Consider the following 15,381-nt stretch of genomic DNA (forward strand, 5'->3'; position numbering starts at 1 on the left):
GACTCCGTAGTGAGAGTTGTAATGATCTACGCGACCAAGTTAGCGGAGGAACCAAACAAAAACGGATGAGGAATTACTTCGAAGGTTATGTTTGGCTGTGAAGGTCTGATGACATTGCTCACAAACATAATTCGCTGCGTTAGTCCGACGACTTTGACTGGCCCGTGCCACAGCGTCAGACGCAACCTGCTCTCGATACGGCGTTGGGGGTAGTGAGGTATCTGTTACAGAATGACTAGACTGCTGCTCTGGGATGTCACCAAAGATGTCCGAAGTACCTACGCCAGGGTTAAGCTCAAGGCTCGCCAAATCGAGTCCGCCATCCGAGTGCGTACTAGGAGCCACACTTGGAGACCTCAGACCGAAGAAGTCACTGTCGATGTTTATGTTTGGCATACTAACCAAACTTAGGGAGCGTGAATCGGGTCCAGGCGTTAGATAGTCATCATCAAATCGCCATAATGTGCGCCCGCGCGGAGGATCCGATTGTAATAGAAGAGAGGTTGAGGACTGATAAGGATCGTCGACACCATTGGACTTGTGTGGCGGTGCGAAATCGCTGTGATCGGAATAACCACCGGAAGATTGGGGACGAAACTCTTCGGGAGACTCGAATGGTGAAGAGACAGAGCTTGCGGGGGTTAATCCAGGAGATGCAGAGCATGGAGGGGGGGTGTGAAAACCAAATGGTATGTCGGTGATCACTTGTAAGGAAGGTTGCGACTGTCTTTGGTGAAGTGGGGGTGCAGAAAGGAAGTCGTTGTATAAAGGACCGCTCCCGCTGACAGCAAGTGGGCTGTTAGGAGAGCTGACATGTCTGCGATGGCCGTGAACAGACGCGGACCGATCTCTGGTGTACGAAGGAGGGAAGGGTGCAGGAAGAGCTGTTTCTGAGGATCGCCTGGAACGTGAAAAGGGTATATTTTCCCCGCCCCCCAGGGTATAACGGAACTGTTCCTCACTGACAGGATATCCATAAGGCGACGTGGGGCTCAGAGGAGAAAACGGCCCATCTAAACAACCCAGGATGGTCAGCAACACTTGTTGAGGCAAGAGAGTACGAAGTACCAGCGTATGAGGAGGGAGGATCGCGCTGATCTATCTTCAGCGGGGCGACGTTATCGTCGTCGTCCAGCTGACGGGGATGTCCCTCTGTATCCTGTACGAAGATCACGCAGTTAAGTTCCTCAGTGGTCATGCTTGCCATGGTGATAGAAATGCAAGTGATCTGAGTGACACGACGGAGGCAAAGGTATGCGATTGACCAGGATGCAGGAGTAGAGGGATGGCTGAACAGTCAAATTATGGACTGTTAATATATTGTGTGCAAGGGCTGTGTATGCTGTTGAAGGACGTACTTGTGCAAGGCAAGGCTGTGCGTCTGCCATAGAAATTCCACGCAAAAAAAAACCAGGGGAGGAGGAATGACCTTCCGGATCGAAGAAGGCCTAGCCAAATAGTGCAGGAAGTTATTAATGACTCCTCCTCCCGGAACCGTCAGAGGAACACGGCCATCTCGAATGCCTCGTTTTTCGTGGCATTCCCCGGATGCTGTGATTAATAGACGCGCGTCTGGCTGTCGTCTCGACATCAGAAATGTGTCTCTGAGCCACAATCACAGGCATGGAAAAAAGAGGTCCTTGGAGCCGCAAATGAGAAAAAGTAACGGCAGAACCATATCCTCATTCATTCCCCGGACCCCATGCTGTCCTAGCGCTTAAATGATAAGCTGTTGCATAGCCTTCCACCAAGCCTCGTGCACGTACAGTGCGGTAGAAAGAGCCATCGAAAGGGATCCGAGTGAATGACTGTAGGTTGTTGCTACCGCTGCGGGAGAAGGAAACGTTGCGACTTTGCCTCGAATGCGATTAGACAGGTTCGTCGTTTGGGTGCAAGAGCTGTTTATTACGTCACTCCATCTTACAAGCATGATCGGAGCATTCGGCCGAATACAAAAATCAAAGTCTGTTAGTTCGTTAGTACAGAGTTCGTTGTCCGTACTACATGTAGTTCGCTAAATATTAAGCGTCCGTAACATATATCGTAAGATCATAATTATTGAGGAACAAAGGAAAGCGTCTGCCAATGATCAGTCGGTTGGAGTTCTTGTACGGCTGAAAGGCACTTACCACCCAAGTAACCGTTCCAAACTCTTGCTCACATGCATTACGATCACCAGTTCCAAATGCACCTATTAATTGGATCTCAATAAAAATTGGCGTCAAGAGATGTATTTTTATTCACCTTGCGATGTGAGACCAATGAATGTTTCCGCGGTGGACCCGTCTGAATTAGCCCACTGAACTGTGATGCTATTATCCGTAGCGCTGTAAGCAAACTAGACACCGGATATGTCGTCAGTTATGACAGGAATTGAATGGAAAACAACGCACAATGGAGGTTTCAAGGTAAGCGCCCGATTGATCGCTGCTTCCTCCAAAGTAGAAATAGCTAGTGACAAGAGGAATGAGGATAAAGGATGCGAAAAGAATTATTGCAACAGACCTGAAGCTGCCCTGAGAAAGGTTGTTGGATGCACTTGTCGATCCTACGATACCGGCGACATAAGATACACTTGTACCGCCATTCTGCGCTTGATTATAAGTAGATGCTCTCGTTTCAGAAAAGAAAAGACATACGACAGTGGTTATGGTAGTGGGACCAGACTTGGCCTTCATTAAATCGATTTCAACCAAAAGCTTGTCGCTATTGCCGGTAGCCAACAGGAAGTCGCCATTTTGATTCGTCTGAGTACCAATGAATCCAGCACTCTGACCGCCACTAGTAGTGAACTGCAGATATCCTCGAGCCCTTCATAAACTATGAGCACGACGCCATTGATTTGCTGCGATTACTCACGGCCGACTTGGATTGTACGATCCTGATGGAACACTGGATGGGACGCCTCTCCCTGAAAACAATAATTTAGTCACCGATAAAGCACAACAGAAGTAAGTAATACTGGCGGTATCAGAACGCCTCACTGGGGCCTTCAGAGGATACCCTCGGGCCAGGCGCACCGCGTTCGTCAGCCCGCGAGCAGCAGGCGGCTCATACGAGAGATCGCTTCGCTTAGCGGAAGTCGGGCTGAACAACAACGACGTCGGCGAGGAAAAGACAGCAGAAAATAGAGCAAAGGCGTATATCAGGCTCAACAACATGTCCTTTGCCTAGAGGTGTAAGAAGGAACGACGGGACCTTGACCAAACTATATATGCACCTAGCTGAGGTCACGAACGGCTATAAATTGCTGGATGACCGTCAGAAAGGGTCTGAGACATAGCGCGAGTTTCAGTGCACCGGGGAGGGGACACCGCATCTATACTCTGGATGGCGCGTCCCAAAATAGCCCAGGTCATAAGGTCAAGCTTGAAGTCGCGGCATGTCCGGCCCCTGCTTTTCGAGCTAACAGAACATGAATTAACATGCGGAGATTTCACTAGTATATTCCTTCCTTTAGATATGAAGGAGGGCCTCCACAGGGGGGAGGGAATGTGTTATGATGTCAGCTATCGGCAGTTCGGTAATCTGTAATTTGGTTCCGCGAGGCGACACAGCTGCAATCGAATAGCCAAAGAGAGCGAAAACGCCTTTCACAGGGCGCAGTCGATAACTATGGAAAGGGACGCCCGAGCCACATTCCGCAACACTGATTATCCAAAACATAATATCTTTAACTTATAACTAGGCAATGTGGGGATGACTCTATATCTATAAAGGTAGTAAAGAGGTGTACATAGTTGGCTCCGAGAAATACGCACTGTTTCCTAATTCTGACTAAACCATTTTGCCATCTCTTGGTCAATTGAAGCCGGGCTGTTTCCCGCTTGCTGTTGGGGTATCTCAAAGTGTGCGTCTATTTGGAGCTGTATTAACGGGACCCTTTCGCCACTCTGAGTTAGAACGTACTATATTCTCCCATAAAACTGGACAGAAAGCCGCCAGATAGACGGCCAGGATGGTCCGCAGCGGACCACGACATCTCATTCGAGTACCCCGTCGAAAGGAAGGTGTCACCCGGGAAATGCTGTTGGAACCATTCCGCGTAATCATTCCCGTCCACACCTTTCCCTAAATAATCAGTAGCTAGAGAAGGTCGCCCCAGTTCATCGGTATACAGAGGGAGGTTGAAGAGCTGTTGGGAGTTAATAGCATCTATTTCTGGGTCCGGTGGAAGGGACTCCGTAGAAGGATGTGCCCACTCCAACACAGGTAGTGGTGAGAGTGTGAGAGGAGTAGACGAAACTTCCTCCCCTTCTCGGGTACGCTTCAGTGATGGAACATGTGTCACTGGGATAGAGTCTAGGTCCGCGAGCAGGCCACGCAACATGTCACTGAAGTAGTATTAGCTATTGTTGCTGTAAGATGTGGTTGACCTGCATACTTGTAACGCCCAGCGATTTGCCACCTAAAGCAGCTTGGATTAGAGCAAGACCGCGATTTTTGGAGAGACAGACACCACCTTTTCTCGTGCACTTGTAGGATATTGATACATTTACGGATGTCATCAATGTCTCTATCCAGCGACGCTGAGCTCCCATACTTGCGCCCTCGCCAAACATTAATCAGGAGTATGATAGCTGAGTAAAAGAGGGATATCTGATATCCATCATTATATTACAGTACACACTTGTACAAGACAATTGACACATACCTCTGCGACAGTAAGTGGTCGGAACCCCCTTTGCTGGTATGTATCAAGGACATGACAGCAAGATCGTGCCGCGTTCGCACATATGGCAAGGGAAGGAAACGATATCGGCGAGGGCTGACTAACGGTAGATATAAATGGCCTATGAACTTGTATTTGGACCCAATAGTAGACGGAATACAACAGTGTTGACTGTTTGAAGAATCTCGGATCGGGATTGTGGGGATTCCACCTCACTAAGAAATGAGCGAATGAGCGTTAGTCGAGAACAAGAATTACGACATACGGTGATCAGGTACCGAATCAACCCACTTGTTCAAGGCAGAATCAATGGTGACGACCACCCGACTGTCCCATTCAGGGCCCCGCATTTCCTTTGATATCGCAGACCGTTTAACGGCATACTGGTGATGTGTAAGCACCTTTGTGATGGAGATAATGATCCAGTAAACGTACAATGGTACGGTGCATAAAAGCAAAAATTTCCAATAACTCCAAATATTTGACCCAGAACGTAACAGTCGAAAGCTTCCCAGCAGGTTGCTTAAAGGCTCGGCTTGGATTCGGATGCTCCCAATATTCGTCATCGCATTCTATAGGCATATCAAGGTCATAGCTCAAGGATAACGATTAGCTTAGAGCATTGATGTTGTCGCTGCATGCTTACTCGTCCGACGTCGTCGCAAGCGGCCTTCCTGTTGTGACGCAGCTGAAGACATCCACACAAAAAATAGCCCAGAATGCTCTTTTCCACTCTTCGTCCTCCACTGTCCATTCTGACTTATCTGGCTTGCGGCGATGGGCGGCTACGCTTTGTGCCATGCGGATTCCAAGGCCAGGTAGCACCCAGCTTAATTCGGGGGTGGTAGATGTGTTAGCGTAGAGGACCATGAGCTATAGAATCTCGTCAATGTTTAGAAGAGAAGGCTACTATCTTCACTGACGGAATATATTTGTAGGTCATATATTGACGACGGTGCCACGAAAGAGCTTGGTATAGGTCGAACTTGTTGGTACCATTGCCATCCGGCGGAATGTTCCTGAGCAGGATCAAGAAAAACCCGAGGATCGTTGGAATAAGGTGCTGCTATGGCACAGACCAACAAAACCACGCTTCCAAAACGCCTGTCATAAAGGTGTAATCCTTGAGCGACGTTTTTCTCGAACTTCGGTCGGTAGATAAGATGCACTATCATATCACACTCTTCGTAATAGAGATCGATGAGGTCCTGTAGAAGGTCATCATCTGGAAACACGAGCAGCGGCTGGTGTTCATCTTCATGTAGAGATTTTTGCCACTGGAAACAACTTCAGAAGCAGTTGAAGGAATCAACGTTTACTGGGACCTACCGGTTGATCATTCCAAAACTCTGGACGCTTGGCTTCAAAGGACAACCCTTCAGAAGTACCAGTGAATTCTTTCTTTATTTCAACGGCCCTTTTCATCAGCATAAGGGCGCTCGATTTGCCATAATGCCGATGGCGGGACTGTCCAATAGTCAGTCGTTTTAAAGAATCGGTCAGGTATACATCTGTTTTATCCTCGACCACCGTAGTCGCATCCTCATCAGCGACAGCTGTGACAGGTATAGGAGATGATATGTTCGAGACTGAAACAGGTACAGACACTTCGCGAGCCAGCACTTGCCGGCAGACGGCTAGTTCAGATTCCAATGCATGGACAGAGGTCGCCAAATCTACCAGCAGCTGTTTAGCAATTGAGGGATCCGATGGCGCCACATATGAGTCGGTTAGAATGTCATTAATTTGCGCCTTCAAAACAGAGCTACCGGCAGAAATCTGAAAGCTGATAAGAGTGAGGGCGGATGATGTGTATGTATACGCACTTGAAAGCTATTGACATTAGAACCTTCCCCCAGCTGATCAAAGGGTGGACTAGCATAGTTGACAAAACTAGGCGAAGGTCAAACGAAATTAGCACCCGGTTTCGACGCGTCCTCGTCAGCTCACTTATAAGCGCTCCGGGGTTTAACATCCTAATATTACAGACGTATTAGACAGACCAATTGCCTGGAGAAATTTACTACTCACCTTCTTCGTATTCGAGGAAATATGAGTACATTCTTCATTATAGGCTATACAGCTGGAGCAGATATTTCCAGGCATCTTGGCACTGTCACCTAAAGAACGGTTGAAAAATTAGCAGACTGTTAAAGTGCTTGAGTTTTGTGAACCCCACATCGTACTGTTGGATATGAGCATACTTCGAAGAGAACAAAATAAGTAGCAATCACGTACTCTTCTTTTGTTTACATAAGTCGCAGGCACCTCGTAGACGTCTCTTCTTGGCCGTTGTCGTACTAGGAGCCCGTTCTTTCATGATACAGCGAGAATATAAGGAAAGGATACAGATACAGAGAGGCAAAAGCCTTGCAAGCTAAGACGGAGAAAGGGGCAACACTAGAAAGTTGGGGAATTAACTCCGCATTGATTGTGACGGCAATCCCCGGGCTTCAAAGCTAGCGATATTGCCGGCGGGAATAAAAGCTGAGAAATTCGTTCTTTCCTGTCTGCTGAAAGAGCATTCTTCTATAGGCATTACGTTGGCTCGATAATGGGCAGTGAAGGACGAGAGTTATAACTAAAACTTGTAATCCCCAAAAATGACTGGAAAATTTCTGCGTCACCTACTCATCCTAAATAAATTACAAGCGGCAGGTACCTGAATGAGGATAGTTCAACAAAATGTCATAAATTATATGCAGAAGTACAATAATGTGAAAGTATGTTACACAACGAAGGTGCCTCATGACACCTCTTCCATGTCGTCATCATCGTCTTCATCGCCTTCATCATCATCGTCTTCCTCCATCTTCATGGCATTTCCCACAGGTAAAGGAATATTCTCAGCTTTGATCTGCGAGTGAAAGGTCAGTGAAGAACCAGATGATGTTTGGATAAAGTACATACTCCTTCCTCCTTGTAGATGTCTTTCAGCTCATAATGTCCAGTATGCTCTCCGCTTTTGTGCAAAGAAGCAACCTCGAGCAACGTTTCTTTGAGGAAGGCGGTGGGCTGCTGGGTCTTGGTGCGTAAATCCCTGATGTTCCACCGAGGAGTATCTCGGAAGAGCTGAAAGATGAGATCCAGCAGTTGGTTCCTCGGCATACGAGCCATCCGCTCTGCACCCTTTCCTTTGCTCTTCGACTTTGCTTTCTGCAAGAGAGCGGTCAGTGAATTTCAGAGTCGACCAAAGTAAGAGAGCGCGTCGCACCACAAGGTCGGAGAACGTAGATTGCCCCAATGTAACACCACTGCTGAGCCTGTTGATACCACCTCTGGCAATATTGTCTTCTATCATCTTGATCTGTCTGACTGGAGTGTTGTACTTCTTGTGACGTTCTCGCATCTGCTTGCGATAGCTCTCGTTGTAGCCAGGACGTAAGCTGCATTCGTGTTTGACTCTGCCGGTAAGAATGGTGGTGCGCGCACGAGAGTTAGCGGGGCCTGTATTTTTGCCAGATAGATTGAAGGCAGCGTCTTTAGGTCGCTCTGCCACCACCATCTGGTTCTCTACCGAGTCATTAATCATGTCTAGTTCGTAACAGTCCGGTTCACTTGTCGAGGTTTCAGGAGCGTATTTTCTGCCATCATCATTAATCGGTTTGGTATCGAAATGGGGGCGTTTAGGGTTGGGAGCAGAGTCGGGAGCAGGAGGTAAGAAAAGAACGATACGTGGTGACTTTCCGCCTTGTCCTGTAGCCTCGCTGTATACACGAATGGTTGCTAAATGCACATCTTCGTCATTCACAGCCGCCCAGCGTTCCATGAGAGATTTGGGTATCTGTTCCAGTGAGTGGACGCGAACCCGGACGGTTAAGCAAGGAAAAGGCACCTTGACCAGCCAAACGCGGCCGTTTCCCTGGTCGAGCATTAGCTGCTCATCGGGGTCAGGCTGCGAGTCATCGTCTTCAGCATTTTCGGCGTCGAAATGTTTCTTTTCCTCGGTGGTAGTCTCGTCCATGATGGTGGTAGAAAGACAAGAGCTTGACTCGACCTAAAACGGAAGGCGTCGCTTTCTTCTTTTCCACCTCCTTACTGTTATTGTCTCCCGCCTGGTCCCAATGAGTATTGCTCTCGATGCCCTCATTTTTATCACAGCATGGGCCCATGTCCTTCTAGCACCCTACACCAAAGTCGAAGAAAGCTTCAACCTTCATGCTACTCATGACGTGCTCATGTACGGCGTTGGTCGAGATTCGCTCCCTAAAGTGCGCCGGGAATATCCTTCATCTTGGTGCTATGCTTAACCATCCAAGTATGACCATTTTGTATTTCCTGGGGCGGTACCTAGAACGTTCATTGGTAGCGTGTTGCTAGCATGGGCGTCGAAAATAGTGATCTATATTGCTGAACGACTGGGTTTCATTTCTTCAAAGTTTGACCTCCAAATAATAGGTGATATAGCCTGCTATATATTGTATTCTTTAAATCTCAGACCATGCCTAGTTCGACTCGTCCTTGCCAGTCTCAATAGCGTCGGACTCTGCTGTATCCAACGTGGCGTTTCGCGACGTTTCGGTCGTCTCACAGGGCTTTTCTTCACCCTATTCACGGTGTCACAGTTCCATCTACCATTTTGGATGGGACGAACGTTACCAAACATGCTAGCCCTGTTTCCAGGTGCGATATTATTTTTGTTAAACGGCGAGCAAGTCGACTGAAATGCACAGTGAACCTGGCAACGTATTTGGTTATTGATGGACCTCCCGCTGCTATATCACCATCTCGTGCTCGAGTCACCACCATTCTTGCTCTCCTGACCTTCACGGCAGTCGTCTTTCGCGCTGAGGTTCTCTTGCTACTTGGACCTCTGTCTTTGCAATTCCTCTACCTTCGTTGCATAACCTTCACTAGGCTTGTCAAGATTGGTGTCCTTTCGGCACTGACTTCAATAACGTTGACCGTCTTGGTTGATTCTTATTTCTGGAAGATGAAATACTTATGGCCAGAGTTTTTTGGGATATATTTTAACGTTTATCAAGGCAAGAGCGCGGATTGGGGTGTGCGTATATGTTCTATTCGAAGTTTTGACGCGTCTCACGGACCATAGATTGAACCCCCTGTGACATACTTCACGAGATATCTTCCGCGGCTATTGCTCTCCGCTGCGCAACTCGCACTACTAGGGTTTTGCATCGACCATCGCATTCGCTCTCTCTTACTGCCTTCTATCATGTTTGTAGCTCTCATCAGTGGATTAGGTCACAAGGAATGGCGATTCATCATCTACGTTGTGCCTACCTTCAACGTGGCCGCAGCAAGAGCGGCAAAGTGGATGTAAGCCCTCTCTGGAGAGGTGTGGTCTTTTACCTCATCTTTGCCGTACAGGGTGGGCCGTGGCAAGAACAGACTTTCTGGGAGGTTACTCTACGTTGGAACCTTCGGGCTCATTCTTATGAATCTAGTAATTACCTTTGCGCACACGTCCGCCTCCGTGGCAAACTACCCCGGAGGTGAAGCTCTTTCATTGTTCAACCGAAGATACCAGCACCTTCGTGGTACGTGTTTGAGATTGTAGGAAATGCATCTTGCTCATTGTGTAAAACAGTCCCCCCTCATGTTCACATATCAAACCTTGCTGCTCAAACTGGGGCTTCCCTGTTCCTGCAGGAACATTCGCCTCCTTATTTGAGTGTTGTGAAGGACAAACCCTGGACGTACAATAAAACAGAAAACCTGACCCTGCAAGATTTGACTCTGTCTCGGTCTATTACCCACTTAATAATGGAACCAACGGAGGCAGTACCAAAACAATGGAAAGTAGTGGAGGAGGTGCAAGGATTCGATCGCTGGCGTCTTGATCGCAGCATCCTTTCTGAACGAAAAGAACTGTTGATACGCCCATGGGACATTGTTACCATGTCGAAAACGACGATGTTGTGGATTATGGAGAGAAATGATTAACATCGTTAAAGGTCATTTACCAGTGACTGTTCATGGCGCCATCTCAGCTTTGGTCTTTCTAGACCCAAAAATCCCAGTGCCAACTCTAACAATGTCACCTCCAGCCTTTATCGCAGCCTCAAAGTCATTCGACATGCCCATACTCAAGAGCAATCGTCCATCGCCCGTCACGGTACCCCACTTTCCCTTCCCTGTTTCCTGAAACTCAGTCAGCAGGAATCTGTGTAAGAGGTTTCGTGTCTCCTTCAGCCTTTCAAAGTCGGCGTTGTCATCACCGGAATTTAGGGACTGCTCCAATGCGCCTATCGTCATTAACCCTTGTAATCGCAGTCGGGGGCATTGGTTGATGATGAACTTGGCGAGCTGGATTAGTTCTCCCGAAGGTTTGCTTTCCGATAATGGCGCCAGGCCAGACTTGGCTTCTTCTCCGGAAGTGTTGACTTGGATAAGCACGTTAAGTGGGGCCGTACGATCTGAAGGTAGCGCCTTGTTTAATGCGCTCGCGGCTTTTTCTGATGTGAGAGTTTGGATCGCGTAGAGATTAGGGATCGCTAGGCACTACTTTAGTCAAATAAGAGACCAAAAGAACCTCAGAGAACATACCAGCCAGAGCTTTAGCCTTATTACTTTGGAGAGCACCTATGAAGTGCCAGCGAATTTCGAGAGGCAACTTTATGAAACAATACTCGAGTCACAACAGTTACCGAGCCAGTCGTTGGTGCGCCTCACCTCTTTAGCTTTCTCGACCAGCTCCTGAACATAATTTTCTCCAAAATCGAGCTGTCCATCCTCCAAGCACGCCTGGATATCCGATACTGGCTTGTACTTTGATACGGCAACGAGTAAGGTTGGTGTAGCGGGAGAGGCCGATGCAACGCGAGACCGAATCTCTGCCAGAGATTCTAGTAGTTCTGCCTTTCGCTCTGGAGATACGGACGACACCATGTGGCTATAATGTGCAAAATGCAGCAGTCCTGTTCGGCAAGTGATGTGTTGAATGGAACGAAGGAACATAAGCTCGCTTGCCGTCTGTTGCCGATATGCCGAATCAGAATCCGGCCCGGATGTTCCATCTCGAACTTGGTAAGTTCTTACTGTATTCTATCAGACAAGATTCTACATTGGCCAGCAATTAGAATCCAAGTATCTACTCGTTTTCAGACTTATTTTGCAAACATATTTGAAGTGAGCGCCTCTAGGGCGGGACCGTGTGATTCGGGCCCACATGTTATTCGGACCGTTATTCCGAACAGACCCTGGCTCAACCCCGGCTCGCCCTAGGCTCTACAGTCTACTACTGAAGCAACATATTTCAGATATTTGAATAATACAATCTTTAGTCCGCTTCGAGTAACGTTAGATTCCTGCTATCTTTCTTTTGCGCTTGCAGGCTTTGTGCAGGCTACGTTCAAAGTTGAAGACACGCATCAAATCGGGTGGCAATATGCTGACGCATGCTGATTTGGTCACCATCAATACAGCCAAACACTTGCAATCTACATTGTTTCAACTTTGAAATTGGGTCCGTGGCAAGAATTTACGACTGACTTCTCCTCGACGCGACCTCTCACCATTCTCTACCCTAACCACCATGGTATGACCTTCTTCAATTTATTAGGTGACCTACTAACAATTTGGTAGGCATACGACGAACGTCGACGGTCGCTCGCCGATATTGAGGCGACATTACAGGACATCTTCAACCACCATCCACTCGTCACCTCCACCAATGCTGGTGAATCTGCAATACCAGCTGACTCTCTTGTCGACGTTCTCAAGTCATTATCGGATGTTTACAATGGCTTCGAGCTTATGGACAGCACAGAAATAGCACAGCTCAATGACGTTCTCAAAGACAACCCTGGTTTGCAAGTGACGCCGCCGCTTTTACTTCAGCTGTACAGGGACAAATCCAAGCACCTTACTTCTCCTCTGTCACCTTCGACAAGCGATGTGGCAGACTCGTCGGAAGGTCGGGGGCGCCCTCAAGACCGGATAGAAGGCGAAGGAGATCATTCTCGGTCGTCAAGTAGTGATTCTCAAAGCAGACCTCCATCTCGTGGACCACTGACGCCAAAAACGCAGTCAGTATTTGACACGCAGCGGCGCCAGCGCTCGACTCCCTTAAGTAATAATGCACCATCGAGTTGGACTAAACGTCCACCCGCACCACATCGACGAAAAAGTGACGCTGGCAGTCGTAGCGATTCAGAAGTGAGTTCACATCAAAAAGTAACGCGCCACCATGTCAATTGACTCTGTCGCAGAACAGCCCAAGTGCTTTTAGGCAGACATTCTCACGGAACAGGACCCCGTCAAATCCTACCTCTCCCTCCGCAAACATGTCTCCAGCTCGGAGCAATTTCCCACTTGTCGGATCACCTCCCTCTAGGCCCCATTCACGTGCCAATTCCAACCCACAGTCCTTTAGCAGCTCCTATCGGGACGATGATGACAACATACACGATACCTCGTCGGTATACGACTATAGAGGACAGCGCATGGATGACTCGTTCATCACATCCATATCGTCATTACCCATGCCACGTTCATCGTCGGACTCTGAGGAAGATGATTCTGAATTGGGTTTGGTAATGGAGCGCCAAACCACGAGTTCGACCGCCTCTCTAGAGCCTTTTGAGCGTGTAGACGCCATGCAGAAGCAGATTGCAGAGTTGATGAGGAGGTTGGCTGAGGCAGACAAAGCCTTGCAAAAGAGAATATCGGAACATGATTCTGAAGTGGACGAGTTGTCTACGAAAATCGACGAATTGCGTAGTGAGCTGAATGCCTCTAAGCGTGATGAGAAGGATCTGAGGTCCAAGGAGGTATGTCTTTCACTGCCGAATGCTTAATCCTTTGTATATTTATATTTTACAGCGAACATACATGAACCAGATCTCAGCGCTGGAGAACGAAATCGCGAAACTTTCAAAGTCCCTGGAATCTTCCCGCTCATCTTATGCTAATTTACAGAAACAGTACGCTGAACAATGCAGTGAGTGCTACAGATATCCTCCCTCTATCAGATCCTCATAGTAGTTTGTCAGGCGCCTCCGAGAAGTACCGTCATGACCTGCGCCAGCGGGAAGAGGCGATCCGAAATCTCAAGGAAACTGGCTCTTTACATGAAATGGAGGCTATGAAGTGGACAAAAGAGCACGAAGCTTACGAAGCTCGAATCTCCAGCCTCGAGGGTGAACTGGAACTGGCACAGCAAGTCCAAGCTCAGTTAGATGAGCAGAAGCAGGAGAATCTTTTGCTGAAGGAGACGATTGATCGCATGAGGTTTGATATGGATGAGATGAGAAACAGTGCTTCCAGTGTTATGGGTGGGTCCAGCGGGAATTCTAGCGCGGCCAATACCATGAGCAAGAGTCTGGGTGCCGAGTTGGCAAGTAAGATCAAAGGTGGTTGGGGGCTAGAAGACGAAGAGGAGGATGTCGAAGACGAAGGTGATAACGCGGAAGCCACGGTCGTAAACGATAGCGACGGCGAAGATGTGATCCAGACAATTATAACAAGGAAGAAACGGGTACGCCTCATTGTTGTGCTTCTTCCCTCGTTACACTCTATTGATTGGTCGTGGGTAGAAGGTTTCAAGTCGGGCGAATATGGTTGAAACCACAACTGTGGAGGAATACAAAGAATATTCCGACACTGCTGTTCAATACGATGCTAGTGCCTTTATATCGGTAATAGCGACACAGACAGACCCGGAACCCATCATCGTCAAAGCTTCTCTTAGTACTCAAACTGATGACTCCCCTGCGCCACCTTCCAAACCTACAATTTCACCAAAGGTCACCATGGACATAGATATACAAACAGATTTCGCGGGGATTGATGAGACCTCGCGGTCGCCTTCACCCGATGAAGCGATGGCTTCTTCCTCATCAACTATTATTCCTCCCACGCCCAAGCCCCATCAACGATCCCTTGAAATTCCCTCTGACCAGCCACCCGCGTACGACCAGCACGAGGAACACGATCGGGGCATCGCTTCCGATACCATGAAGAAATTACACCCTGGTGCCGAGACGCCTCTGGTAGGAGTACCAGGTGGTGTTTCAAAAGAGGTTGTCGACGCCTGGGACATGGTCAAGGCGGCGGTCGGGTGCAAGTGCTCGGTTATAGACACCGTCATTGAAAATTCGGACATAACCGAGAGCTCTCGCCCACCAAAGGATACTAAACGTCGGAGAAATCGTTTCTACAACATTATGTATGTGGTTCGCGATGGTTCTCCGCCTCTTCCGAACGGTGTGGTCACCCAGGCTGCTATGGTGTTTGGTGCCTCGGCATTAGTCCTTCTCGCTCTTGGCCCGTACATGGTTCCTCATTATTCAATTCCTGGCGGCCCGACCTACTATGATCGCACTGCTTGGAACAGCTTTAACACGATGCAGGCGGCCGGAGAAGGTTTTTCTCCTGATGGCACTGCAGCCGTATGGAACTTCTTGGGTCGTGTAGGTGGCGGCGCTGCGCGAATGGCCAGAGGCTGGCCGACATGAATATAATGAACGTAATGCTTTTTTTATTCGCTTGTACTAATTGTTTGGGCATTCTTCTTTTGGCTGGATTCGTGATTCACACACTCATTTCTATATCTGCTGCTGTCTTAAGATACCACTCCACTTACTCTCTTTATTGCTTTTCCTTATTAACCCAAAATGCTTAGCGTACTGATGTGTTGTAACGGAAATGTAATCTGATGTACAGTGTGGACACTTACATGTCGTCTAAAGGAGCTAAGCTATCACTACTCTAATGTCAACAGTCCGAATGAAAAGTATCAAGAA

At 48.2% G+C, this 15,381-nt stretch overlaps 7 protein-coding genes across 7 annotated transcripts; 2 read left to right on the top strand and 5 right to left on the bottom strand.

Annotated features, from left to right (window-relative positions):
• Positions 1 to 39: 39 nt before the first annotated feature.
• Positions 40 to 1,207, bottom strand: EV420DRAFT_1616112 (uncharacterized protein; the record flags this gene model as incomplete). Its single annotated transcript, XM_060475091.1, has 3 exons — positions 40 to 95; positions 123 to 1,013; positions 1,069 to 1,207. The coding sequence occupies 3 exons, from the start codon at positions 1,205 to 1,207 to the stop codon at positions 40 to 42; spliced, it is 1,086 nt and encodes a 361-aa protein (XP_060339318.1).
• An 848-nt stretch (positions 1,208 to 2,055) lies between these two features.
• EV420DRAFT_1633949 (uncharacterized protein) lies at positions 2,056 to 3,161 on the bottom strand (the record flags this gene model as incomplete). Its single annotated transcript, XM_060476256.1, has 8 exons — positions 2,056 to 2,079; positions 2,130 to 2,191; positions 2,245 to 2,338; positions 2,394 to 2,451; positions 2,506 to 2,588; positions 2,640 to 2,811; positions 2,860 to 2,911; positions 2,963 to 3,161. 8 exons carry the CDS (start codon positions 3,159 to 3,161, stop codon positions 2,056 to 2,058), a joined length of 744 nt encoding a protein of 247 aa, XP_060339319.1.
• Positions 3,162 to 3,461: 300 nt separating this feature from the next.
• EV420DRAFT_38676 (fungal-specific transcription factor domain-containing protein) lies at positions 3,462 to 7,064 on the bottom strand. The gene is made up of 16 exons (XM_060481940.1): positions 6,911 to 7,064; positions 6,852 to 6,857; positions 6,704 to 6,792; positions 6,623 to 6,648; positions 6,499 to 6,565; positions 6,002 to 6,451; positions 5,596 to 5,949; positions 5,319 to 5,545; positions 5,108 to 5,267; positions 4,938 to 5,055; positions 4,655 to 4,887; positions 4,463 to 4,599; positions 4,385 to 4,408; positions 3,910 to 4,334; positions 3,762 to 3,856; positions 3,462 to 3,705 (listed from the first exon to the last, which is right to left on the bottom strand). The coding sequence occupies exons 1-15, from the start codon at positions 6,990 to 6,992 to the stop codon at positions 3,768 to 3,770; spliced, it is 2,487 nt and encodes an 828-aa protein (XP_060339320.1). The 5' UTR covers positions 6,993 to 7,064; the 3' UTR covers positions 3,462 to 3,705; positions 3,762 to 3,767.
• A 209-nt stretch (positions 7,065 to 7,273) lies between these two features.
• EV420DRAFT_1495062 (transcription initiation factor IIF, beta subunit) lies at positions 7,274 to 8,670 on the bottom strand. Its single transcript, XM_060470829.1, has 4 exons — positions 8,508 to 8,670; positions 7,887 to 8,456; positions 7,583 to 7,828; positions 7,274 to 7,529 (listed from the first exon to the last, which is right to left on the bottom strand). The coding sequence occupies exons 1-4, from the start codon at positions 8,634 to 8,636 to the stop codon at positions 7,419 to 7,421; spliced, it is 1,056 nt and encodes a 351-aa protein (XP_060339321.1). The 5' UTR covers positions 8,637 to 8,670; the 3' UTR covers positions 7,274 to 7,418.
• An 11-nt stretch (positions 8,671 to 8,681) lies between these two features.
• On the top strand, positions 8,682 to 10,597 carry EV420DRAFT_1495068 (glycosyltransferase family 22 protein). Its single transcript, XM_060470830.1, has 7 exons — positions 8,682 to 8,883; positions 8,932 to 9,070; positions 9,122 to 9,295; positions 9,346 to 9,677; positions 9,726 to 9,952; positions 10,004 to 10,173; positions 10,224 to 10,597. Exons 1-7 carry the CDS (start codon positions 8,737 to 8,739, stop codon positions 10,577 to 10,579), a joined length of 1,545 nt encoding a protein of 514 aa, XP_060339322.1. The 5' UTR covers positions 8,682 to 8,736; the 3' UTR covers positions 10,580 to 10,597.
• On the bottom strand, positions 10,598 to 11,629 carry EV420DRAFT_1495071 (uncharacterized protein). Its single transcript, XM_060470831.1, has 3 exons — positions 11,309 to 11,629; positions 11,183 to 11,249; positions 10,598 to 11,130 (listed from the first exon to the last, which is right to left on the bottom strand). The coding sequence occupies exons 1-3, from the start codon at positions 11,591 to 11,593 to the stop codon at positions 10,610 to 10,612; spliced, it is 873 nt and encodes a 290-aa protein (XP_060339323.1). The 5' UTR covers positions 11,594 to 11,629; the 3' UTR covers positions 10,598 to 10,609.
• Positions 11,630 to 12,082: 453 nt separating this feature from the next.
• Positions 12,083 to 15,338, top strand: EV420DRAFT_40602 (uncharacterized protein). The gene is made up of 6 exons (XM_060481993.1): positions 12,083 to 12,173; positions 12,221 to 12,793; positions 12,847 to 13,407; positions 13,460 to 13,577; positions 13,630 to 14,114; positions 14,173 to 15,338. The coding sequence occupies exons 1-6, from the start codon at positions 12,171 to 12,173 to the stop codon at positions 15,091 to 15,093; spliced, it is 2,661 nt and encodes an 886-aa protein (XP_060339324.1). The 5' UTR covers positions 12,083 to 12,170; the 3' UTR covers positions 15,094 to 15,338.
• Positions 15,339 to 15,381: the final 43 nt, after the last annotated feature.

Source organism: Desarmillaria tabescens (assembly GCF_030435595.1).
Source record: "Desarmillaria tabescens strain CCBAS 213 chromosome Unknown EV420scaffold_1, whole genome shotgun sequence".
NCBI classification, from domain to species: domain Eukaryota; kingdom Fungi; phylum Basidiomycota; class Agaricomycetes; order Agaricales; family Physalacriaceae; genus Desarmillaria; species Desarmillaria tabescens.

Excerpts from the sequence above, each read along its gene's own strand:
- EV420DRAFT_1495071 (XM_060470831.1), bottom strand. The coding sequence starts at position 11,593 with ATGTTCCTTCGTTCCATTCAACACATCACTTGCCGAACAGGACTGCTG. Across the intron at positions 11,250-11,308 it reads TGGTCGAGAAAGCTAAAGAG|TTGCCTCTCGAAATTCGCTG; the intron begins GTGAGGCGCACC and ends TGTTTCATAAAG. Across the intron at positions 11,131-11,182 it reads TAAGGCTAAAGCTCTGGCTG|CGATCCCTAATCTCTACGCG; the intron begins GTATGTTCTCTG and ends AGTAGTGCCTAG.
- EV420DRAFT_38676 (XM_060481940.1), bottom strand. The coding sequence starts at position 6,992 with ATGAAAGAACGGGCTCCTAGTACGACAACGGCCAAGAAGAGACGTCTA. Across the intron at positions 5,056-5,107 it reads CTTTTATGCACCGTACCATT|TATGCCGTTAAACGGTCTGC; the intron begins GTACGTTTACTG and ends ACACATCACCAG. Across the intron at positions 4,600-4,654 it reads GACCACTTACTGTCGCAGAG|ATATCCCTCTTTTACTCAGC; the intron begins GTATGTGTCAAT and ends GATGGATATCAG.
- EV420DRAFT_1495068 (XM_060470830.1), top strand. The coding sequence starts at position 8,737 with ATGAGTATTGCTCTCGATGCCCTCATTTTTATCACAGCATGGGCCCAT. Across the intron at positions 9,953-10,003 it reads GCAAGAGCGGCAAAGTGGAT|GGTGGGCCGTGGCAAGAACA; the intron begins GTAAGCCCTCTC and ends TTTGCCGTACAG. Across the intron at positions 10,174-10,223 it reads AAGATACCAGCACCTTCGTG|TCCCCCCTCATGTTCACATA; the intron begins GTACGTGTTTGA and ends TGTGTAAAACAG.
- EV420DRAFT_40602 (XM_060481993.1), top strand. Across the intron at positions 12,794-12,846 it reads GCAGTCGTAGCGATTCAGAA|AACAGCCCAAGTGCTTTTAG; the intron begins GTGAGTTCACAT and ends ACTCTGTCGCAG. Across the intron at positions 14,115-14,172 it reads TTATAACAAGGAAGAAACGG|AAGGTTTCAAGTCGGGCGAA; the intron begins GTACGCCTCATT and ends GGTCGTGGGTAG.
- EV420DRAFT_1495062 (XM_060470829.1), bottom strand. The coding sequence starts at position 8,636 with ATGGACGAGACTACCACCGAGGAAAAGAAACATTTCGACGCCGAAAAT. Across the intron at positions 7,829-7,886 it reads CTACGTTCTCCGACCTTGTG|AAAGCAAAGTCGAAGAGCAA; the intron begins GTGCGACGCGCT and ends GCTCTCTTGCAG. Across the intron at positions 7,530-7,582 it reads ACATCTACAAGGAGGAAGGA|ATCAAAGCTGAGAATATTCC; the intron begins GTATGTACTTTA and ends TTTCACTCGCAG.